Raw genomic sequence first — 25,199 nt, 5'->3', positions numbered from 1 at the left:
ATTAGACATTGTGAATTGATTTATTTGTATGTATTGGGAAAAAGTGTTTTACAAAACAAATGAAGACAAAGTACTATTTATCTTTCTTTTTTTTTTTGCTGATCCGAAAAACGATCCCGATCCGTGACTCAAATCCGTGATCTGATTTTTGTGATCCGTTGCACCACTAGAATGTTAAGCAGGTGTAATACATGCCTGTTAATGATTAAATTGCAGTGAGATGTGGAGTGGGAGCACTCCTACATCAGTCCCCCAGAGGTCAAAGTTTGAGGTTCAAAATTCCACACACTCTTTCATCAGTGTGAGATTTACTGTTCTGATAAAGTTGTAAATGTTTGCTGAGAACTAAATTGATTACGGGAGGAAGGCACGGTTGCAGCAGAGGCCGTCGAAAAGTTTTCAAAGCGAGCAATTTGAAGAAAACGCCAAACGGCCGATGTCCATCCCATTTCGACATCCTTCCCTTCCGAGACATACGTCAGCGCTGGCGTGCGTGCATGCGTGTGCGTGAGACGGTCACCATTGATCCCCTGTCATCCTGATCACATTACAAACCCAACCCCTGCCCACCACTCCGATTAAATCTACATTTTTAATTTTCCTACATGAATGGCCAAAAAAGGGTAGATCATAAGAAGAAGCTGCGGATGACGTTGGGGTTGGGGAGGTTCGAGACTTCTGGCCTTTTCGAGGTTTATAGTTTATGAACATCACAAGCATTGAAGAAAAGAAACCTTGAGAGCTTTTATTTTTATGCTTAATGGTTATAATAGGCCTCAAATAGAATTACCTTGTTGTTTTATCCACTTTAGTGGCATTTATTACTGAAAACAAAATGGTGTGGCAAACTGATTTTGCTACTGTCTATTTTAACGAACATTAGAAGATATAATCTGATTTATTTTTTTAAGAAATGACTTTATATTGCACTCTACACTATGCACACTCCAAATAGAATGAAGTGGCTCTCCGGAATGACCTGTAGGGAGGACACATCTACACTTGACATGCTTCACCTTAATACTATTAATAATCCAACTCGTTTTCATTAAAGTCAGCGGCCACTGCTACTATAATCCCCCACACACACACACACACTGTATGACCATTTACCATTACGCAGAGTAAGTCCAATCGAAGACATCCCGATCACTCTCCCCCAAATTACACTGGTGACCTTGGTTGACCTCATCATGTTTTTAGAGCTACATGATAAAGATAATCACTGATTTCAACCCCAACCCCCCCATTTCGACCATAGTCTGCAAAGAATCATTGTATTATAATTTTCATTTTTTTTTATCTTCCTAAATTACCCAAATCGGTTTTAACCTGCCCCGCGCTTTGCAGGATTTACGCCAGTCACTAAAATAGAGCCCTTAAAAATAAATCATGTTAACACTAACGTTGGTTTGTTTACAGACCTGATGCTAGCAATGTAGTGCTAACGCTATATACAGTATGTCACTATTGGTCACAATGACGCACTTTATGGATAGCCATGTTTGAGCATCATGCTTATGAATATTAGTGCGGAGTGCGACCTCATCTACGAATGAGCTGGAAAATCTCTTTCCTCCTCCTCGTCCTTTAACTTTTCCCTCTTCCTTATTTCTTCATCTGTCTCATCCTGGTCGGACCATTAACTCATAAATCCAATACAGGCCACCTAAACACTATCTGTCTTCTGCCAATGGAAAGAAGGATTGGACGGAGGGAGGGAGTATTGAAGAGGATCAATGGCTCCCCTGACTGTCAGCCTGCTCACTTGTTTTCACATCCATCTAGCAACATCGTCTCCTCCTCCTGCTGTCTTCTTCTGTATTCTACTTGTTGGGACCACTTTTACCAGAAAGGCTCGAGCCCCCTTGACGCTAGCATATGACCGCCAAGTGACTAATTGTCATCCCTGTGAAGTGGCAGTCAAAATATAGTTGAAAGGTAAGAGAGAGGGAAGATGAAACTTAATATTTACAAACTGATTCGATGCTTGACTTCAATGGCAAAATCTTAGTCATTTTTTTGTACAGTAGGTTAGATCAGTGGTTCTCAAAATGGGGCCTTAGGCCATGGACACACGTAGCAGGGTATTTTTTTAAACGTATTTCCTTCCTCCCGGTGTAGAAAAAAAATTGTGTCCATACCGCCATGTTTGTAGAGAAGAAAACATCCACAGCAAACCTCATGAATGTGTGTTTTTTTTTTCTTCTGGAGAGCTCAGTATTTTTCATTCGGTAATTTTACCATTTTGACATGTCGTCATCATTGCGCTCTCTTTTTTTTTTTATAAATTTTTATAATTTTTTTTTTTTATGTGGGTGAGTACGTGTATGTGCATGTGCGTGTGTGTGAGTGTGTATTCATTAGTTCGCCTAAAACCTATTAATAATCCCATAGCGTTCACCTAAACCGAATACTTCAGATTCCAGCTAGAATCGTGAGGTTGTCAGGAGACCCGAGGAAGGATCAAAGAAAAGAAAGGAAAGTGAAATCCAGCACCGACCAGACATTACCTACTACCCACCGGGTTACCAACCAGAGTCCTTCACCAACCCCAGAAACATCTCAATTCCAACAAATTAGGGAGACCTCAAGAGACCAGAGGAAAGACTGAGGAAAGGAAGGTAGGATAGATGAAACAGAGTGAGAGTGAGAATGAAGCGTGTGCGGGTGTGTGTGTGCTCATTAATTCACCTAAAACCTATTAAAAATCCCATACCGTTCACCTAAACCGAATACTTTAGAATCCAGCTAGAGTCGTGAAGTTGTCAGGAGACCCGAGGAAGGATCAAAGAAAAGAAAGAAAATCACCGATCAGACATCACCTACTACCCACCAGGTTACCAACCAGAATCTTTCACCAACCCCAGAAACATCTAAATTCCAACAAATTAGGGAGACCTCAAGAGGCCAAAGGAGAGACTGAGGAGAGGAAGGAAGGACAGACAAAGCAGAGTGAGATCCACAGACATCAGCCTCCACCGATTCAACGACCAGGGGAAGAAGCCGATTGTGTTTGAATTTCGATAGATGCTGGTGTGGTGGATCTGGCATGCATGAAAACCTCCACCAAAGAGGGGAGCCGTCGACCCCGGCCAGGACAGAGCAAGCACAACACCTCGGGGCCCCCCAGGCCACGGCAGCGCCAAAGGACAACCCCCGGGTCCCGCAGGGGCCACCGGCCGGAACGCAAACCCAGGAGCCAGGGGCACCCCCCCCCCCCCACCCCAACACGGCTCGCGACCCCAACCCAACGCAGCAGGACGGGGCACGGCAGGCCCGCCCGCCACCCCACCGGCCCACAGCGCCCGCTCCCCCGACGGCCCCCCCGGCCCCCCGTCATCCACCACAACCCAGCCGCCCCCAAAGTAGTAGTGGTGAGTACATTCATAACAATGCCAGACCATAAGGTGGCAACAGTTCCCCAAATCCTATCCAATCAGAGTGCGCCTCCATCTGGCGACGTCACTTCCACAAATTGGGCCGACAATGAGATGCATGCCAAGCCTCGAGTCACTTACACCATACATCACACAAGCGCAGACTGTCAGCGTACGCAAGACTCTTTTTTTTTCTTTTTTTTTTTTTATATTTGACGGAGCATAGAGGAAAACAAAGAGGATAAATACAAAAATGTTAAAAAGCTTCACTTGTCTTTTTTTAATTTAACGTTTTTTTTTCTTTTTTCCTATACTCACCCAAATACACACACATACAAACATGGTCTCCCGGGTGGGGAAGCAAATCCACGCCGCCGTCTTTTTCTTCTTTTTTAACAACTTGAATATGTGTTTAAGTGACGTGTGTAGAGCGACGACGTAAAACCGCAGAAAAATATCTCCCGTTTGCAAAAACCCCGGCTACGTGTAAACAGGGCCCCAAAAAATAATTACTAATAATTTATAATGTTATATTATTTTAAAAGGGCATTCCTCTATATGGTAACTGGTAATAACAATAAAACAAACCAATTGGTTTTCAGGCAATTAGCTCTGATATGATCTGACATGATTTTTTTTTAAGGGCTTATTATTACAGAAATAAAGTGCGTTTTTTGGTGAGGTGAAAAGGCATATTTTCTATGAATATAGTCCTATTTTTTGGGCAAATAAGATTGTATTTTTGAAATTCTTGTTAAAATATGTCTTTCATCTACATATGTCTTGCAATTCTTATGTCTTTATCTTGAATAAAATACAACGATTCTTGTGAAAGTTTGACTTTTTATTCGGGATGTAACGGTATCCAAATGTCACAATACTATATTTTATTATCACGATATGAACCTCACAATATGATAATTGTCACGATATCGTGGTGATGTTGGCAATAACAAAAATAACTCATAATACCATATTTATATCAACCTCTGAGTTTTCTGCTATATCCATGCCACTATGCCAGTATGGTCGCCGCCCTCCGCCATCTTGAATTACTACTGTATGTAAACAATGCACAGTGTATGTTACTATTATCTCAGCAGCGTAAAGTTTTATAGTCTATGTAGTTCATAATGCTGTATTTGACTAAAGCGGTTGAAAAGTAACATTTTATGATGACGATGTTGCGCTTTAAATATCGTATCATGACGACGACGATATTGTGGCAATTTTAATATCGCGATATCACGATATTGCGGTTATTGTTTTTTTCCCCATTTTTTTCTTAACATTGTATTATTGTTATGTTATGTTACAAAAATGTGGCAAGAATATTATATAGGGGCCCTAGGAAAACAAAATTCTGTTCTGTAAGGTATCTATGGACCCAAAATTTTTGAGAACCCCTGGGTTACATACACTTCAACTTAAAAGTACTTTTTGCACACCACTATGGGAATACACATTACGTTTTCAACTCCTCAAAATCACACAAGTTTGAGTAGTTCTATGCAGAGGATAAAGCATATATGTCTGCAATTGACTGGTGACCAGTCCGGGGTATCTCTTGCCTCTTTGCCCAAAAGGCAGCTGGGATAGACTCGAATGAGAAGCATCATAATAGAAACACGATTGATGGATAATAAAATGTTTTTTAGCCACTGCCGGAAAACTGAGAGCATAAATAAATACGCACAAATACACATGCGGAAACCGTCATATCAAAGGGTTTACCTCAACTCCACTGTCTCGCACGCACGCACACTCGCGCACGGGCCGTGCCCTTCTCGTGTTTCCTTTGACACGCTGTAATAGATTCCGCGGTAGCTCCACGCCGTGGCTAAGTGGCCTCACCTTTCACTGAAAACAAATCACTCACCCGCTCAGTCTCATTCTTTCTCTCACGCACACACACACATGAACGCACGCACACACACTCTTCATTTGTGACCTTCCGTTTTTCCGTCTCCCCGGGGTCCTCTCTTCTTCCTTGCCATCACTTGGCCTGCCATCCTTTGAGAGTCTTATCACAGACCCTCCTCTTTTTTTTGGCTTGTATTCTTTCTTTCTTTTTCCCCCCAAAACGCATGATTTTCCCTCCGACAAAACACATTATTTTGATGAGACAATTTGATTGTAATCATAAGGATGAAATATCCCTTTTGCCCACCCAATTGAATGTCAGCATGCAACTAGACATCATTTCACATAAAACGTGGTTGCTTGCGATCAATGGAGGGGAGTAACAAAGACCAAATACTTTTGATATGACTTTGTTACTGTACTTAAATAGATTTTTTTTTAGATGTCTGTATATTTTTCTAACATTTTACTCCCTATTTGAAAACAGATTTATGTACTTTCTACTCCTTACTTGGCTCAAATGTTCGTGTTACTTAATTTTGACACAGCATTAAAAAAAAAAAAAAAAAAAAAGAACGTGAAGTACTTTTGCACTTTTTTTTAACTTTAACTACAAGTGTTCAATAAGTTCTTCAGTAACCTTTTTTCAGTTTTTTAATTGCCATTGAGTATGTAGGCCTATGTATTTTTTTTCTAAATTCTTTAACATCAAAGGGTTCCTTTCATAAATGAAAATATGATGCATTCTGAAGAAAGGCAGTGTGTCTGTAATCTAGCAAAATTACATCAATTTGAGGATAAGCGGTTCAGGTAATGAATGGATGATGAATGTTTTTGCTTGTGTTGTATTCTCCGTGGTTGTCCGAGGTTGGATCTGAAAAAGAACAAGACTGCCGTCTTGTGGTGGGAATGTGTACGGCGTGTGCCTCGGCTTTGACTTTTCTATGCGTGTAAAAGGATAATCGTAATTATTTAGGCAAATGTGAAAAAATTGTTTTTGCTTGTGTTTAGTTTAGCTTTAGCGTTTTATAGCACTTATTATTATGTTTTATAGCATTTTGTTGGGTAAACCTGAGATGATACTACTACTACTACTACTACTACCAATAATAATAATAATAATGATAAAAAAAATAATAATAATAATAATAATAATGTTGAAACTCAAAATTGCTTCGTTCAGTTTGCAGGATCAAGTGGAGCTCCCATTTTAGCACTTTTTTTTCTTTAAGCAACCTGGCAACCCATCAGTATGCATCGTAGAAGGATATCCTAAAATGAAGACATCTGGGTTTGAGGATGATACTTTTTTTTTTTTTTTTTTTTTTTGGGAGATCTCAGTATTGATCATTTGAAATGTCATCATCATTGTTCTCCCTTCTTTTTTTTTTTTTTCTTTTTTTTTTAATGTGTGTTTGTGCGTGCGTGCGTGCGTGTGTGCGTGTGTGCGTGCGTGCGTGCGTGCGTGAGAAAGAAAAAAAATAAAAATAAGAATTCCCATACCGTTCACCTAAACCGAACACTTCAAAATCCAGCCAGAGTCGTGGGGCCGCCAGGAGACCCGAAGGGGGACCAAAGAAAAGAAAGAAAAGCGAAGCCCAGCACCGACCAGACACCACCCACCGGGCCACTAACCTTCACCAACCCCAGAGACATCTAAACTCCAACAAATCAGGGAAACCTCAAGGGCCCAAAGGAGAAACTGAGGAAAGGTAGAAAGGACAGACGAAGCAGAGTGAGATCCACAGACACCCGCCTCCACCGAATCAATGACCTGAGGGAGAAACAAATTGTGTCTGAGTCTCGATAGATGCTGGTGTGGTGGATCTAGCATGCATGAAAATCTCCACCAAAGAAGGGAGCCGTCGACCCCCGCCAGGACAGAGCAAGCGCAACACCTCAGGGCCCCCCAGGCCGCGGCCGCGCCAAAGGACGACCCCCGGGCCCCGCAGGGGCCACCGGCCGGAGAGCAAACCCCGGAGCAGGAGCGCCCCCCCACCCCAACGCGGCCTGTGCCCCCAACCCAACGCAGCAGGACGGGGCACTGCAGGCCCACCAGGCACCCCACCGGCCCACAACCCCCGCTCCCCCCACGACCGCCCCGGCGCCGCCCCGGACACCAGGGAGAGCCCCGCAACACAGCACCCCCCACGAGACCCAGATGAGGATGATACTTTTGATATAATCTGCAAAAGAAGAATATAAATCTGCAAGTTTTGTAACAACAGCTTTTAGCTTTATTTGTAAACCCGTAAAGTTAGTGACCTATGCTAACTTTACAGGTTAGCTAATCAATTATTGGTCAAACATTTCACGTTGATTATGCATTTATTTAGATTGACAATCAACTAAAGGACAATATAGAGGCTATCTGGAATTTGACAATTCAGTTTTGGGGATATTTCGTACCTGACGTTTGAAAAAAACACAACAAAACAAATCCAATATAGTATATAAGATTTCTATATTTGCATAGAAATCCTATTGTATTATAAATGAATAATGGTGAATAGAGTAGACATTTTCCCATATTTGCAAATGTGATGCTATATAAATATGAATGTAAAAAAACTAATTTTTGTTCACTGTTCGTCTTTGGGCCCTGTTTGTATTCGGTAGAATTTTTTAGAAGCGTATTTGTTCACTTCCTGTTGACGCAAACTCGCCCCCCAGCCCCATTTCTTTTCAGAGTGGAAGGAATGAATGAGTGGATGTTCACAAGCAAAATTCTCTTCCCCCAGCAACTGACATGCATGCGGACACACACACAAACACACGTGCATACGCATGTAGAATATATCAAAATCATTTATCTTTTTTTTTTTTTTTTAATCCGGGGGTGAATGCTTATTTTGGGAACCAAGATCGTCACTCGCTTCAAATTCCAATCTGTGACATTAATCAGCACAAAGAGTCATCCTTTCCTGTCTTTTGTGTCTTTTGGACAAGTTGCCCTCTGATGTGCATCACACTTCTTTTTTTACTGTCTCTGTGTGTGATGTGGGGACGGGAGACGGGGGACGGGGGCGGGGGGGGGGACCTTTCATCCGAGTTTAAAACCAACCCTGGATAGGGTGCATTTGTGTACAAGTTGGGTTGAAAAAGTTTGAATGTACTGTATTTGTAGTGTGTGTGTGTGTATTTGTAGTGTGTGTGTGTGTGTGTGTGTGTCCATCCTCATGCGTCAGAGGGTCTTTCTGTTACTGTGGTCCTGAGCAAACATATTAAGAACTAACTAATCACTGCTTCTACAGCCCAAGGCCACACACACACACACACACACACACACACACACACACACACACACACACACACACGCACACACACACAATGCAGCCTAAACACACATTTACAAAACGATATTGGATCTCAAAGCTGGCTGCCAAAGTCCCCAAATGTCACCAATCTATTGAGAAGCAAGAGGCGGAGCAAGATGAGCCGATTGGTCGACGCAGATTTACCGCTTGGTTGTCCCAAGGCAGAATTTAAAAAGGGCGAGTTTGTCCAAGAGGGCCAGGGAGACGAGAGCCGCCGACAAACTCTTGACAAGCCTTCTTCTTTAAGAGGCGCATCCCCGGAACATGAACCAGCAACAAGGACATTGAAGATTCATTCAGACAACAAGAAATTATTTAAGTAAATTTGCTGCATAGACGAACACCAAATCTTGGTTGAAACACTAACTTTTTTCTTTTTAAAAGATTCTTTTTGAGATTTTTTTTCTTTTTTTTCCTGGAAAATCCCAATCAAAAACACACAAAAAATGATGATGACCAATGGACCGTCTCCAAAATAAAACAAAACAAAAGAATCCAAAGAAGCAACCAAAATCTCAATCCTTTTTTTTTTCATTTCCGAGTCACAAATGAAATCAAAAATGCTTTGCGGAGCTGCAAAATTGCCGTTCATTCCTGTTATGATGCTGATTGTCACCACCCAAGTACGGACAGCACCCACAGAGAGAGGTAACAAACTTGTTTTCCCGCTTGCTATCATTGCTAAACATCAATGTTGTTGTTTTTTTTAACCAAACTTTTCCAATGATTTTAATTCAACAAACAGATTTTTGCTTCAGTTGTATCAATTCTTTACAGTTTAAAAATCACAACTTTGACATACGTAGGCTGGTAGCTCAAATTATGATAGCAATCTCCACATAAAATGCGAATATAATCCCCGAGAGGACTGTTATTGACATAGAAGATGAAAGCACAGAAATCGGATTGAATGTTGTGTGTGTGTGTGCTAATATCTTGCATTTAATCATTTTTGCATAATAACGTTTTATTGAGCCCTGCTAGCTCACATGAGCCAAATATTCTTTTCTTGAAGAGAAATATCCTAGTTAATTAAATGAATAGGAAAAAAGGATGGACGAGTACTAATACCAGATATTGATATCGAGCCAATACTGGCCTTAATTCAAGGTATCGGATACTCGTGGAGGCTGCCGATACCATCCACAGGCCACAAACAAATTGAGTAAGTCCTCCTTGGCAGTAGTTGACGCAAATGGAAACGAAACAAAAATATTTTCGTCAACACACATTTTTCACCGGATGAAAACTAGACTAGACTAGACTTAAGCCCTCATTAATAATAAACAATAACTAGGACTAAATCAATGTACATTTTTGTCGACTAGTAAAAAGGAGACGCAAATGTCCTTCACTTAATAAAAACTGGACTAAAATCTATAGACATTTTAGTTCATGAACAAAAACCAGATGAAAGTTGTATGATTTTGTCAAATCTTGTCTCTGCTAATCTGTCACTGTCACAATGTCATGTGACACGGTGACACGCCCCCTTTCAAGTATGCAGCTAGCAAGGGACAAACAGGAAGTGGACTCACGGTGGAAGGTAAAAAAAAAAAAAAAAAAAAAAGGAAAGGAAATTCTAGTTCATAAGTTCGTAACAATCCAATGACTATAAAGTTCCAACAATAATGCTAATCCGACGCTAACTAATGCTGGCTAATTTACTATCTCATAGCATGGAGCCACAGTAGCCACTTGTTGATATACTGTAATTGTGTGTGAAGTTGTGTTTTTTATGAAAAATGTGAGAGAACATTTTTATGTGAAATCGTTTAAGATGCGAAATATTCAACATTATCTGCTAACAAAAAAAATATACAGGGGTTAAATGATTGTCCTGACGTTACAGTTTTTGTTGACTAAAACTAGACAAATAAAATGATGTTTTCTCTGACTAAAATAAAGACTAAAATGCTAGATTTATTGTCAAAATAAATAAATAAAAACAGGACGAGTTTGACTAACTATGTTAAAAACTAACAAGCGTGATTAAAACTGGACTAAAAACAGACCAAATTTTAAAATGTCTGATCAAATTAACACTAGATGGCGCTATACCGCAGCAGTCTGACATCAACATCTGCGTCTGAAAGAATGGTCTTGAATTTTTTTAAATTTGAATTTGTGATCCCGGAACAAATTAAACTTGTATCTCAAGGCGCCTAAGCTTGATTGCAGATTAGCAACATCTAGCTTGATTGCAAGTAGAAGCTTGACAGAGAAGAGACTGACGCAGCTAGAGTTGTTATTATTTTTGAACAAAATCGACAAGATTCTTGCATTATCAGGACAAAAAATCATCCCTGGCAATGACTCGTTGACCCTTTTCCATTTCCTTAGATCCGCTGAAACCTCCAAATCTTCTTCCCACTCGTATTCATCTGTCAGCTGCACCCGCAAGATCTTCCACCCTTGCTCAAAGCGACTTCTTCAAACAGTGGCGCGTCAACAGCCGAGCGGCCGGAACGGAAGGTACGAGGCGAGGAGACCGGACCACCTCCAGGACGTTTACTACTGGCACGAGACACCGCGCGGGGACGGACGCTTCCGAGAAGCGGGTCCAGATACTTAAGATGATCTCGGTCCTTGAGGAGATGCATCGGACGTTCAACAGTACGCTGAGCACGAGGATCACCTTCCTGCCAAGAGGTAAACCTTCTCACACGTCCTCTAGCTCTCTTTCATTCAAACCCCTGAGGACTGTTGTCTTGATTGATATTGACAATAATTATTTTTAGGGGTGTGGGACGGTTAAAATTTGTAATTCTAATTAATCGCGTGACTTCAATAGTTAACTCACGATTAATCGCTCATTTTATATCTGTTCTAAATATACAATAAAATATTTTTTTCTAACTTTTCATACTCTTTTTAACATAAAAGTGGAAAAAATGTTAAACTAATAGAAATATGGATGCATCTTTTCATCATTGTTACAGCAATTTCAAAGTAATTCTGTTGAAATTAAAAACATGTACTATACTGTGAAAAAAAAAACGACTGTCTGCTAACTATCATAACACATAATCTATGATATACAAAAATCAAATATGTCCCTTGTTCAAATGTATGTTTCAGATTGTCCGACTAAAAGTCTGTTGACTGTGTTGTGGCATCATGACAGTGAAGTCGCCTTCCTCCCAACTGTAAACATTTGCTTAACAAGGATTTTTAATCTAAAATGGTACATTGCTAACCTCTGCTGGCAGTTTGGTTCATTACCACTCCTCAAAGTTCCTGCAATCTAAATGGCCAGTGCACCTGGCTCATATTAAACCCTCCCGATGAAAAAACATATACAACGAAATAATTCGACTTTGGTACTGAATGTTTTGAGTCTGATGGACTTTGTAAGTCGTTCTTGGCATTTAATGCGTTAACTACGAACTTCTAAATAATGACCTCGGTGATAGTAAACAAAAGTGCTATAAAATTGTCCAACGGGGATTATATGAAATTAATTGCACGATGACATCAACTAACTTTCGTTCAATTTTTGTTTTTTCTTTTCTTTTCAGCAAATGCCAGAAATTCAGGACGAAAAAATAAAATGGTAGGTCCCTTTTAATATTACACTTCCTGCTGTGGACAGAAAATGTACAAATAGCAAATAGTCATTGGAAAGATGCGAGTATGCTATAACGTGTGAAAACGTAGCCTTAAAATCAACAAGGAAGATAATACTAAATTACAATGTAAAAATAACATATTTTCATTTGTTAGATACCCAAATGGTGTTTGGCATGAAAACAATTCCAAATTAAGATTGTTTGGCACTGACAGAGGTTAACCAGGTTAACAATTAGTACAACCCACCTTTTTGATTTTCTTTGCTGTGTTATGATGAGGCTGCAGTGATGTTGACCACGGCCCCCCCAGCAGTCGCTGACAGCACTTCTTCCGGTGCGAGTGCTGGCGTCCTCGTGCCAAGCCTTACCGGCCGCAACTTCCGGAAGTCGCTTCCACCGCAGTCCAAGAAGACTAACAAAAGAGGTAACAGTCAAAGGTTTCAACTTGCTTAAGGAGTTTTTTGTCTGTGTATGCATGCGATCACTACGCTGCTCTGGCTTTATTCCAACTCATCCTATCAATAAATAAAAATTTTAAAAAAAACACACACAAATGTACAACATAATGTATTTGTCAAATCCATGGAGCTATATATATAATATAGTGGTGTCTTGATATATAAATTCAATTGATTCCATGACTAACCTCGTTTCGCAAATCGTCTTTCCCTTTTGAAAAGAAAACAAATGACATTAAAAAAAAAAAAAAGAAGAAAGAAAGTAATCAATCAATTTAATGTGAAAAATAAAACACATTTGGCCTTGGCCACCAGGAGGCAGTATACTAGGCTGTATCTGAATTACATACGGGTCACGCCATTTTGGAGGTGCGTCCAAAAGGTCTAGCTGAAGACCAGAAACACGTGACCTCCAATTCCGTCTTCACTTTTTACCGTATATTTCCCAAGTATAACTATAACACTAACCATATTCTTAACTCAAACTAACGTTAAGTAGCATTATTTGTATTTTTGAGTATATGTCACTGTTTTAACTGAGACGGCTGTTGGCCCTTTCGTCACCGCCGGAAACACATGACCCCCAGTTGACCACCGAAGTTGTAGCGCAGCGCCACCCAATGGCGAATACAACGTAGCGTAATTGCAGTACATTGTGTGTTAATTAAGGTGGATGGAATCTGATTTATGTCGTGATGGAAATATTAAATAACAAAAGCGTTAACCTCCATGAATTTTGAAGTCAGTTAGAATATGCAAACCGTATATATTGATGTGGCACTATACACTTCAGCAAATTAAGTGAACACAGACAGCCTGTCTGTGTTTACTGACACTCGGACATGTGTGAAACAGAATGGGCAACATCCGGAACACACAACACAGTTAGTTCGTTACAATAGTTTTAATGTCTTAGTGATAAACAACTCAACATTAGTATTTTAAAACACAAAATTAGCTACTATGAAAAATATAATAATCAAAAAAAGTTTATTTTTAGAGATCCATGCGTCAAATGGGGAGGGGCCCAATCATCTTGGTGGCCGGCAGCATATAATGATTTGCAGGCCGTGTCCAGCGATGAGTCTGGTTTCCAGGCTAGTGGTAAATAAAAAGTGATGGATGCTAACGAATGTTTGCTGATAAAATGAATGTTATTGTCACTTCTATTGTCTACAAGCTAATTTGTTCTTCTTCCTTTCTTCTTCAACAGTGTGTTTCTGGAAGTACTGCTCACAGAACTGAGTTTATGCCCCACCACTGCAATCCGTTCCACCTGTGAGCCTCTTTTCGCTCCCTTCACCTTTCCTTTATGCATCCATCCATACTTTGTGCGAGTTACTTTTTTTTAAGTGAACTACTATTCCTTTACCTCTCGGAGCTTATCCCAAATTTCGATTCATTTTCTATTCTCCATCCATCCATCGTGCCAACCACTTTCCATACCTATCCTCTGGACTCGTGTTTGACCTCTGCGTGCTAGGCAACTGTTGCTTGGACATCTGCAAGCCTGGGGCCTTCCACCTCGCCGGCGCCAACACCGACTTAGACCTTTTCATCCAACTCGTTAATTAACAAAACTGACCGATCAAAGAAAACGATGTGTGCTCAAGGCTAAGCACATGAAAGAAAAAAAATCCTCGTTTAATACCACCCTACCCGCCGAGAGACAGATGCACATTCTTTGTTATGTGTATGCCTTTCAATAAAGTCCTTCTCCAAGATGCCAACAACCAACGGCAACAATTTAAATAGATTTGATGTTTTACTGTCTTTTTTTTTTCTCTACTTCTTTAAACTTTTGCTGAATGATAATTACTCAAAAGTTGGGTCAGTTGGTGATGAGTTCAAACTGTGTCAAAACATAAAACAACTTCAAAATAAATATAATGGGACAAAATGATCTTACCTGATAGCCAAAGCAAGCCGGCAGAAACCAAATCATACAAAAATTCCAGCATATGAAAATGAACTTCCATTGTACTGCCAAACTGACTGAAAGAAGGCCAGGGCTGGACTGGTCATCTGGCACGCAGGGCAGATGCCCGGTGGGCCGTCCGCTTTTGGGGCCGATGCTGTGCTTTTTCATTATTATATTCCTAAATTTTACCACAAGAGACTGGCCCACAATTTAGACAAAACAGTCCATTAATCCATTTTGAATATAGCAAACTGAAACATCATTAATAAACATCAGTGGCGGAACTACATGTCAAAATGCCAGCGATGGGTTTTTTGTTTTGTTTTTTAGTTGTTCTAGTCCAGCCCTGAATAACTATATTATTTTTAATGATAAATTAATGTCAATTAATTTGTCGATTAAGCAATGAATCTGATAAAAACTAGTTTGAATTTCCATTATTTTATCTAAAAAAAGAGGAAATTATTTCAGATTGATGGTGCAGAAAATTCTCAAACTAATTCATTAGTATTCAGTTACTTGTTTGGGCTGTAATATGCCAGAAAATAGGGAAACATGTTGATATCATGGAGGCTCTAGAAATTGGAGAATATAGAAATCTGTTGACAATCCTGAGGATTTGGACAATTTTAAATAAAAATAATAATTTCATTCATTTGTAAAAGAAAAAAAGACAATATAAGCCAATATTCAAATTCAAAGTAATGTAAAAGAAATGAAAGGTGACAAAATAAGTCAAACTTGTTTTTGTCTGCCCCTGATCAACACAAAATGAATGTGAACGACAGCGAGCGTTCAAGACGCTTTCAGGCCCCGTCCAGACTGAAGCAAAGCCGGTTTCGTTCCTCAAACAAATCTCGTACACACAGAAGCATTTCAAGACTTGCAAAAGACGACACTGAGGACCTTTAACGTCTGTAATGTATACGGCAAGTCTGAAATGGCGCTGTAGCGCAGCCACAGGGAGTTAACAGAAAGCGTAGAAGAAGAATCAGCGAAAAAGACAAACACTTTTTTTCTCCTAACTTTATTGCAATCTACAGAACAAACATGGCTTTGCATGTATCAAAACAACATGAAAAAGACAAACACAGGAGAAGTGACGATGCCGGGTGTTTCAAGTACAACGCCGCTTGTTGAACGTAAAAATAAAGAAGCAAAAATATTTTGCTGCAAAAGCATAAGCAAGCTCAAGAGGCTGCGCAAAACGACTACGACGCGGCTATCCGCCATTGTTGTTGACAGACCGACGGTTCACGCGCAGTTACGCGAGAATTGGCGCATACGTCATCAAACTGCGACAATGCGTCGTCATCGAGCTGCGACCGTTACGTCATCACCGGAGGAGTAGCCTGCATATGGCGTCCAGACGGACGCGTACGGGGCGCGTTTTGAAATCTTTCCACTCTGGAGCCCGCTTTCAAAAGTGATCGGTTTCAAGCTCCGAAACCGCGCCATCGTGTGGACGAACTGCCTAAACGGTAAGAAACTTGTGAGGATACTTTAAAACTGGCTTTCGTGTGGACGGGCGTCAGTTAACAATACTACAAAATAATTGAAAATAGTTCAACTGTGTGTTTTGTGCTATATATACTTTTGCTGTAATTGTGCTGTTACACATTTTTTAAAAAATGCAAATCGACTGAGATGATTAGGCTTATGGTACCGAAATGAACAATCAATTCACAGGCAACGGCTCTTGTAGACATGCTTGCAGTCAACATGCAAATTGCCTCAACATGTGAGCTGAATGGATTATTTTGTGCTCACTAACACAGATTTAGACAGATTGGTGAACAATATTTGAGAGAATCTTGTGTACAATCTCGGAGGTCCGCTCATTTAAAATGCGAGCATAAACAAAAGAGAGTTTTCACGAGTTTATTATGACTGTTCCCTAAAGAACAAATGACACAAGATGGAATTAGTCAGATTTGTAGTAGTCAAACATCTCCTGGCATTTCTGATGCTCAATTCCAATCGCAAACAACCTTTAAGGATGGAGAGGCTTGTAAAATTGATGTATATCCCAAGCCTGATTTATTGATTTTTTTTGCCCCCAACAAAAGCTACACAATCACTGTATTTGTGGTGTGACTTAGCGTCGTAGTAGTAGCTTTACATTCCTCGTGTGGATGTTTCTATGGTAATAGATAAGTGTGTTTGCTGTTTGGATGAGTAAACTGCGCTTAATTACATTCAGAGAATTTCACTGCCGCTGTTGCCCCAGTGATGCGTGTGCGTGTCTGTACATGCCCACGCGGGTGCGTTAAATACACGGAGGTGTTGCGCATATCATCATTTAGCATTCATTGAGCTCCAGTTTAGCTGTTTTTTCAAAAAGCAAAAAAAAAAAGCAGGTAGAATACTTTCGCTTCCTGGACTGAAAAGGGCGAGCAAAAAAAAAAAAAGTGATAAAAATTTTAGGTCCTCAGTTTTTATTTTGAACAAAAATGCATTGCAAGTACTTTATAATTTCACCATGACCGGGCTACATTATTTTCAACCTCACTTTTAAATGATCCGGGTCAAATACATAAATATAACTTCACGTGTTACTCAAAATAAAACATACATAGTGAGTACAAATACAATTATACATTTTCATAAATATCCGTAACACAAAAGAAGAAGAGGCAACGGCAAAAAACTTTCCAAGTTCCAATATAAAATTGTCTGACCAGACCAGCGACATATTATTTTCGACATAACAGCAGTCGATTTCATACACAAACCCGAAGGCTAACTACAACAAAATAATACTTCATGCATTTATTATAAAATAAAAAGTCACAAGTGGCTCACGGGATACTGTAATTGGCGCAAACTAATGGCTGATCTACTTTCAACCTTAACTTTGAGTCCTCCCTCTACTCCGGTTCCAACTTCTGTCATCAGACATCATTTCATGTTAATTGATTCTGTCTTTAGGTTTGAGTGTGAGTGCCCTGCCATTGATGGCAACCAGCTTTGGAGTTACCAGCTTCTCTCACCAAGTCACATTATGTTAACTGGCCTCTAGGCCATCAGGGAAGGGCAACTACACGCGCACACACACAAAAAAATTGTTTCTACTAGACTGGACCCCACATACTCGCTGCGATTCAGCACCCGCAGATTCACCTATTCAAGGATTAATTTCAATATTTAAAAAAATATTGTGTTTGTTTTTTGAGACAGCTAACTCCTCTTCTTTGTGGAAAATGCTTATTGTCACCGTCTTAAAATAATTGCCTAAGTCATTTTTATGTATTTTTTTTGCATTTTTTTGTATGCCTAAATCACCTCATGATGCAAATGGTTAAATTTTTCGTTTCTTGAAAATCAGCAAAAGTGACTTAGGCGCTTTTTTTTAAAAAGGCGTCGATATTGGAAGTCTATTTTGTTTTTTTCACAGAAAAAAACAATATATACACAGATATTTTTAGCGGGGATCCACTGAAGTAGTAGTTGTAGTATCAACCTTCACCACTCGATGTCAGACCTGGCTTAGTTGCCCTTTCACCAAGTCGTGAGTACCTCAATAACAGTAAAATTTTGAATGAATGGATTTTGGTGAATGCACAAAATGAGTTCTTTGACAGGAAGTTAAAAAAAAAATATTGACAATTATGTTCTATGCATCCCCACTAGGCTAACTACAGCATACTGATTACTGCATTTGTAGAATATGAATTATGCGGCAAAACAATCCTGTATTTATCCATCTCAGGGGGCGGCCATTTTGCCATTAGCTGTAGACTGAAAATGTCGTCACATGACCAAACCCAAAAAAACAGATGACATCGTTTGCTGAGCACTTTAACACTGTGATATCATTGGGAGAGAAAAAACTATTAAGAGTATGTGTTTTGTTTTTTTGCTAGCTCAAACCCTTCTTTGTGGAAGGCTGGATCTTGTACAGATGCACAGAGAAATATATTATGAAAAATAAAATAGATTAATATACTGTGATTTACATTGGCTCAATAAAAATGTTGTCCTCCATGTAGCGCTGATGAAAAATAGTGCCCCCCTTCATCCTTTAAACTTCCGATCCCTGTTCTAGGCTGCATCAGGCGTCTTTTGCCAAAAGTCATTTCCGTTTAATTGAAGCCCTTTAATTGTCCGTAGGTGGTGTCGGTGATGCTGTAGGTGTTGTTGTCGGTGCTTGTTTGTCAATATTTTCCAAGGATTTGACGCTCCCATCGTAAATGCTGTACATTTGCTCCTTCAGCTGCCAGAAGTGGGGCCTTAGTTCCGGATCGGCGTTCCAGCATTTGCACATGATTTCGTAGAGGAACGGCGGACAACCGGAAGGCGCCGGCATCCTGTAGCTCGTGCTGACCAACTTGTCCGCCGCCTGCCCACTCAGACCTGCTAAGAAGAGCGCCCGTCAAGCTGGGGAAATGCCAGTGACCCGCACGCGCCTTGCTGAGCTCAGCTAGCAACTCGCCTGGGTAGGGCACACCTCCGTAGGTGACCATCTCGTACAGCAGAATGCCAAAGGACCACACGTCCGACTTGACCGAGAACTTCTTTTGGCTGATGGCCTCTGGCGCGCTCCATTTGTGCGGGATGGCTTTCTGGTACGCAAAGTAGATGGGCTCCTGGGCAGCCAAAAACACCATTAACTGACACCTTAACTCATTCTATGCCATTGATGGCTATAGACATCAAAAATTTATTTGAACTATTTCTATTAGTTAAACATTTTTTCCCACTTTTGTTAACAAGAGTATGAAAACCTAGACTTTTTTGTTTATTATATTAGAACAAATAAAAAAAATTGTGATTAATTGTGAGTTAACTAGTGAAGTCATGCGATTAATTATGATTAAAAATTGAAATCGCCTGACGCCCCTAATTTTTAATAATCTTTTCTTAAATAAAAAAAGATTATTAAAAATATATATATATTTCTGTTAAAAAAAGAAAGAAAAGATTATTAAAAATTCATCAGGCATCAATTTGTAATCGTAATTAATCGCATGACTTCCCTAGTTAACTCACGATTAATCACAAATTTTATATCTGTTCTAAATAAACAAAAAAAAATATTTTCTAGGTTTTCATACTCTTGTTATCAAAAATGAAAAAAAAGTTTAACGAATAGAAATAGTTAAAATTAATTTTTGACGTCTATAGCTGTCGTTGGCAGTGAATGAGTTAATGTGCCTCCATTAGGGGCCCCGCACCCCCCCCCCCCAAAAAAAAAGAAACAGAACCATTTTCCTCCACCAGAAAAAAAAACATGAAGTCAGTTCTTTATTCTGATGGATAAAATCTTCAGCATAGTGTGTATATGAATCTATTAAGGCTAGCTGCGATCAGAGTTAGCCTCAAGACATTAGCTTTGTTACTTCACGGAGCCGCTGGCAGAAGAACACCGCGTATATCGCAATCATCTGCAAAATATTTAGGCTTGTTTTTGCTCAAGCAATGTGAGCTATGACTTTTTTTTCTTTTTTTTTTACTGCCCTTTACTTCCAAATCGAGTAAGGCTAGCTGCAATTGGGGTTAGCTAACGTCGGACTCATCTGCTAGCCATGATTATTTTTTATTTGAATATCCAAGGTAGTGTTCTTTGATTTCCTTAACAAAATAGGAATAACCTGTAACAGTTGTAACATAAACTATTTGCAATTTGCATGCATAAGTGCCACCCACCTTGATGACTTGGGTCAGTCCAAAATCGGCCACTTTGCAGATGTAGTCTTCTCCCACCAGGACGTTCCGGGCCGCCAAGTCTCTGTGCACGAAATTGTGCTCCTCCAGGTACGACATCCCATCAGCCACCTGGCCGGCCATGTCCGTCAGTGACATCATATCCTGCTGCTGGCCCTCGGGACCTCAACATAAAAGCAAAGACAACCAAAGCAGTTTAAGACTGTGGCGTGATGCGAATGCTACATGCTAATCTTCTAGCGGTAGTTTATTGTAATGTGTCAGATGCTACATGCTAATTGTAGCTAGCAATAGTGAGTGCAACGTGTCAGCTGTTAGCTGCTAATATTTTCAAGTAGCTTTCTCTGCCGGCTGCATTATGATCGGTTGTTGCCGATCAAATGAGATGAACATTCTGAATATTTTTCACTTTTGCAGAAAATAAAAACAATCATGTTGGTTAGGTTTAGTTAGTGGTATTGGTAGTGCCGCCTCACAAAAGTCAGATCACGGCCTGGATGCAGTAGGGCGTGTCCTATCTAGGCAGCAGCCAATTGTATCACAGTGTGATTCATAAAACATCAGAGCAGTGTCATGATGCTACATGGCGAAATGCTAACAGTAATTTGGTGTAGCAAGTCAGATGCTAAATGCTAATAGTAGCTAGCGTAGTGTCAAATTAACTACTGGAAAGTTTTTTAAAAAAAATTAGCTTGCAACACTGGTTTGACCGAAAAGTCTCAAGAACACAATAATAACATTGAACCGGTCGGCCATTTTTATTTTAAATAAACAATGTGGGGAAATCCAGTCCAAAGTACATGGCAACCTATCAACTTTAAACCGGATGAAAATGTCTCTCATAACAACCCCCCCAAAAAAATCTATGCCATCAAATTTGCCATGATGTCAAAGTTTGATGAACATTTAGAGGATTAGCCATGCTTGTTTTATATGTTTGCGTAGACTTTCAGTCATCCTCGTCTTGAAAATGTCTTCAACATCAAGGAGAGTCAATTTTCTTCAACTCAACTTTTTTGCGAATGGTAAAGAACAACCATATTTACTTCTGAGCAGGTTGAGCAGACTTCCTTTCTCCATCAGCTCGGTGATGATGTAATATGGCGTGGAGGCAGTGCAGACGGCGAACAGCGAGATGAGGTGGCGGTGGTGCAGGCGCTTCAGGATCTGCACTTCCCTCTGGAACTCCGAGTGGTTCACCTCTGAGTCTGAGGACAAACAGAAAGCGACGGTCACTGCACAGAACTCGCGAGCGGGTGGGCCAAGGCGGGAGCCTGAAGGCGGGAGTGTGAAGGCGGGAGCGTGAATACCATTCTTGATGATCTTGACGGCCACGCGAATGCGCGACTTCCAGCATCCTCGGTAGACGTCCGCAAAGTAGCCGCTTCCCAACTTGTCCTCCAGGGTGAACTCCTCCTTGGGTAGCTCCCACTCGTGATCTGGGAAGTGGACTTCTGACAGGGGTTCTTTCTGAAGAAACACACACACACACACACACACACACGCACACACACACACACACGCACACACACACACACACACACACACACACACACACTAGTGAGGCAGGTAAACTCCGATTTATGAATGGACTTCCCTGCGCAGTATTAAAGCTGTTTTTTACATGTTTTGAATTTTAAGCATGCTCCGTCTCTCCCACACTCTCTCTCTAACCTCCCCCTGCCTCACACTCTCGCTGTCTCTCTCTCCCCCTAACTCACACTCCCTCTCTCGCTAACTCTCCCCCCTCTAACTCTCTCTCTTTCTCTCCCCCTTACTCTTCACTTAACTCTCTCTCTTCCACCCTCTCCTCCTCCACCTCCTCCCCCCTTTCCCTCCCCTAACTCTTTCTCTCCCCTAACTCTTTATTCTCTCCCCCTAACGTCTCCCTCACCCCCACCCCTCCTCTTCCTCCCTCTCTCCCCAACTCTCTCCCTCCTCCTCTCTTTCCCCCTCTCCCCCTCTCGCTTTTTCTCCCCCTAACTCGCTCTCCCCTCCCCCAATAACTCCCCCCGCCCCCCTCTTCCCCCCTCTACCTCTCCCCCTCCCTTACTCTCCCCCTAACTCTCCCTCCCTCTCTCTCTTTTTCTCCCCTATCTCTCTCTCTCTCTCCCCTTAACTCACCCCTAACTTACTCTTCCCTCTCGCCCCTCTCTCTCCCTAACTATCTCCTCCTCCCCCTGTCTCTGTCTTTTTCTCCCCCTAACTCTCTCTCCCCTCCCTCTTCTCTTCTCCCCGCCCTCTCTCTCTCCCCCTAACTCACCCCTAACTTACTCTTTCCCCCCTCTCCCCTTCCCTCTCCCCTCCCCCCCTCTCCCTAACTCTGCCCCTAACTATCTCCCCCCTCCCCCCTTTCTCTGTCTTTCTCTCCCCCTAACCCCCCCCCCCCCCCTCCTCTCTCACCCCCCCCCCCCTTCTCGTCTGCTTTGACTGAAATTATCTTCCCATTAAAATATGAACGCGCGTGTGCAATCATGCAGGTCCGAGCGACTTACCGGCCTGCATGGCTCGCCCAACGTGTCCTCGTTGCTGAGACGGAGGCGGTTGTTGCAGTAGTGCGCCACCAAGTGGCTCAGCGATGTAAACTGCTGGAAGCTATCCAGGACGAAGAGCCCTTCGGACGTTTGAGAGATCTTGAAGTGTTTCACCCGACAGCTGGAACGCACTGCAGACAGGCACGTGCACACACACGCAGACGGGCTTCCTTTACAAATGAGGTGAAGGATATCGATTTTGACCAACTGGTGCCATGACGTGGTCTTCTTGCCTGAGAGGACATAACCAACATGGTTCTCACTGGTTCGGACGAGGAACGCTCCCGGTCTGTTTCCCGGTGCCATGAGGAAACTTTGGGCGTCGGAACGGTTCATGGTCCCAAAATTCCATCTGACAAGCGCACACGTACACACAGTGAGAATTTGTGACCCCAGACGTTTGATGTTACTTGACGAATAGCTTTTCATTTCAGCAAATTCAACTTCCTAATGCTGCGAATTTAACAAATGATTATTTTCAGCTCTTTGCAAACGACAAATGTCTTGAAATACTGCCGTGCATAATAATTGGGAATGTTTTAATTTTGAGGAAAAAAATAAAGTAATGCTATGCTATCATAGGGAGGTTTGTTTATAAAAAAAAAAAAAAAAACATTCAAATTATTCTCCAACAGTTGACTTGAAATTGTGTCAGTTTCATTTGCATAGATTATTTATAAAAATCAGAGAAAAACATCATTTGCATAATAATTAGGTAACACTTAATAACACAGTGTATATAGAGTAATGTTAATAAGAAAGTGTTGTACTGTAAACTCACGGTTCCACCTGCGTACTGGTCTCAGTTTTCTGCAGGTAGTTTCCGGGCACGACGCCGCTGTTAAGTCTGCTTCCGGTCTGGTCCAGCCTGGACACGGTCCACCAGTCGTCGCTACGGCTCTGGACCTTGAACTGGTCTCCCTTCTGGAACGTCATCTCATTTGGGTTCCGGCCTTGAAAGTCCCATATAGCCTCATACGTGCTTCCGTTCTCCTCCTCGTTGGCCGGTGGCCCTTGTTGAGGTTGTGATAGCAGTTCCGGGTTGGGGGCTATCATGCCATCGTCCACTTTTGTCTTTTTGTCCCCATAGAGCTTCTGCCACAGAGCCGGGCATGCACTGCGCAGGCATTCATCCATGACTGAGTGGCAAAGAAGTAGCCGCCCCTTGATCATAATGCTTGGCAGCACCTGTTGGACCGGTAGCGAGGCCACTGGATTTCTGAGAATGTTGCTTGGGGACTCGAGCAGCGTGTGCCGTGAAGACTCGAGTTCCTTGTGCAATCTAGGTCATCATACGGGAGGCCAAACCAACACGTTACCAGACAAAATGCGACATAAAGGCACACGATCTGAAATGATGGGAAATAGGAGGCGGAATGGTGGGACAAATGGGACACTAGGGGACAAAGTGGACGTCATGGGACATTCTGGGATGAACTTGAGCATGATGGGATTATCATGTGACAGCGTAGGGGGCGTGCTGAGACACAACATCGGACAGTCTCTATATGGAAGTAAGCCTTATGACTGTAATACTATTTTTCGTAACTATTGATATGTCCATTAATGTCCCCTTTTGAACAAATAAATCAAAATGGGACATAATGGGGGACAGGATAAGATGCCATAATGTCCACTAGGGGACAAAATGACACGCTGGGACAAAATTGGGCAAGAATGGATTCATGATTGGACATGATGAGACACAAAAAATGATATACGAGGGGACCTGATGAGACCTTTGAGGAGAATTGTGACAGTGGAGGTTGGAAATTATCGGAGACTATGGCACAATATCAACATGAAACACAATAGGGGCATTACGGGACACCTTCGGGCAAAATTGGACATTACGGGACATGAAGAAATAAAAAAGGATCATTATGGGATATAATAGGGCTTCAGGGGTGTGAAATTCAGTTTTGTCACAGGCTACAATATTTTTACGATTTACCGCAGAGGGCCATTATGATTATGAAACCATACAAATGATTAATCTTCTTATATTACATATAAGAATAACTACTTCTGAAATCAGACGTCAAGGATAATACTGTAGTTTGCTAAACTATTGTTCAAATGACTATAAAAAAGGGGGGTTACAATGAAAATAGTTATCAATATCTGTTATTGTTATTTCGAGATTTTGGTAGAGATTTGAGCAACAATCATGGAAGTTGACGCAGAAAATTTGCTTCCGCAGGCCAGATCTGACCCCCGGGCCTCGGGTTTGACACCTGTGTAGACAAAAAGAACACAATGGAGCGTCACGGGACATAATAGGACGAATGAGACCTAAAACCAAATTACTCAAAGAAATGCAAACATTGAAAAGTCAACATATGAATATAGAACAACAAAAGTATGAGTAAGAAAAGTGTTCCAAAGTCCGACTTATTACTCAACAGAACATTCCATCCTCTAAATGACGAATCTTCTCTTTTCAAAATCACAGCGGCTTCCTGTAACAGCTTGTACTAAAAATAG

General features: G+C 41.2%; 3 protein-coding genes across 5 annotated transcripts in view; 1 reads left to right on the top strand and 2 right to left on the bottom strand.

Moving 5' to 3' along the window:
• The window catches only part of runx1 (RUNX family transcription factor 1), a 73,666-nt gene extending 61,176 nt beyond the window's left edge, over window positions 1-12,490 (bottom strand). The window contains exon 1 of the mRNA XM_077548265.1: window positions 12,380-12,490. The gene's annotated coding sequence lies outside the window, so the exon portion shown is untranslated. The remainder of the gene's footprint in view (window positions 1-12,379) is intronic.
• Window positions 8,777-14,311, top strand: urp2 (urotensin II-related peptide). 3 transcript variants are annotated; one of them, XM_077548309.1, is made up of 6 exons: window positions 8,777-9,208; window positions 10,904-11,212; window positions 12,082-12,116; window positions 12,412-12,556; window positions 13,804-13,868; window positions 14,074-14,311. In XM_077548309.1, exons 1-5 carry the CDS (start codon window positions 9,109-9,111, stop codon window positions 13,833-13,835), a joined length of 621 nt encoding a protein of 206 aa, XP_077404435.1. In that variant the 5' UTR covers window positions 8,777-9,108; the 3' UTR covers window positions 13,836-13,868; window positions 14,074-14,311. The 3 variants fall into 3 exon arrangements, 2 of the variants coding, with proteins under 2 accessions (XP_077404435.1, XP_077404425.1); XM_077548299.1 differs by having other exon boundaries at window positions 13,804-14,311; XR_013288824.1 differs by lacking the exons at window positions 8,777-9,208; window positions 10,904-11,212 and adding an exon at window positions 11,816-11,913 and having other exon boundaries at window positions 13,804-14,311.
• Window positions 14,312-16,928: 2,617 nt separating this feature from the next.
• On the bottom strand, window positions 16,929-25,076 carry ptk6b (PTK6 protein tyrosine kinase 6b). Its single transcript, XM_077567734.1, has 8 exons — window positions 23,494-25,076; window positions 22,946-23,064; window positions 22,674-22,843; window positions 21,489-21,648; window positions 21,225-21,386; window positions 20,161-20,342; window positions 18,947-19,100; window positions 16,929-18,867 (listed from the first exon to the last, which is right to left on the bottom strand). Exons 1-8 carry the CDS (start codon window positions 23,883-23,885, stop codon window positions 18,611-18,613), a joined length of 1,596 nt encoding a protein of 531 aa, XP_077423860.1. The 5' UTR covers window positions 23,886-25,076; the 3' UTR covers window positions 16,929-18,610.
• Between the last annotated feature and the right edge of the window lie 123 nt (window positions 25,077-25,199).

This window comes from Vanacampus margaritifer, chromosome 1 (assembly GCF_051991255.1).
Source record: "Vanacampus margaritifer isolate UIUO_Vmar chromosome 1, RoL_Vmar_1.0, whole genome shotgun sequence".
In the NCBI taxonomy this organism is placed as follows: Eukaryota; Metazoa; Chordata; class Actinopteri; order Syngnathiformes; family Syngnathidae; genus Vanacampus; species Vanacampus margaritifer.
Note: the sequence above shows the minus strand (reverse complement) of the source record. Positions and strands in the feature narration are given on the sequence as shown.

Excerpts from the sequence above, each read along its gene's own strand:
- urp2 (XM_077548309.1), top strand. The coding sequence starts at position 9,109 with ATGAAATCAAAAATGCTTTGCGGAGCTGCAAAATTGCCGTTCATTCCT. Across the intron at positions 12,117-12,411 it reads CAGGACGAAAAAATAAAATG|GCTGCAGTGATGTTGACCAC; the intron begins GTAGGTCCCTTT and ends TGTTATGATGAG. Across the intron at positions 12,557-13,803 it reads CAAGAAGACTAACAAAAGAG|TGTGTTTCTGGAAGTACTGC; the intron begins GTAACAGTCAAA and ends CTTCTTCAACAG.
- ptk6b (XM_077567734.1), bottom strand. The coding sequence starts at position 23,885 with ATGATCAAGGGGCGGCTACTTCTTTGCCACTCAGTCATGGATGAATGC. Across the intron at positions 22,844-22,945 it reads TGTTGGTTATGTCCTCTCAG|TGCGTTCCAGCTGTCGGGTG; the intron begins GCAAGAAGACCA and ends GCCTGTCTGCAG. Across the intron at positions 20,343-21,224 it reads TCTGCTCAACCTGCTCAGAA|GTCCCGAGGGCCAGCAGCAG; the intron begins GTAAATATGGTT and ends TTTTATGTTGAG.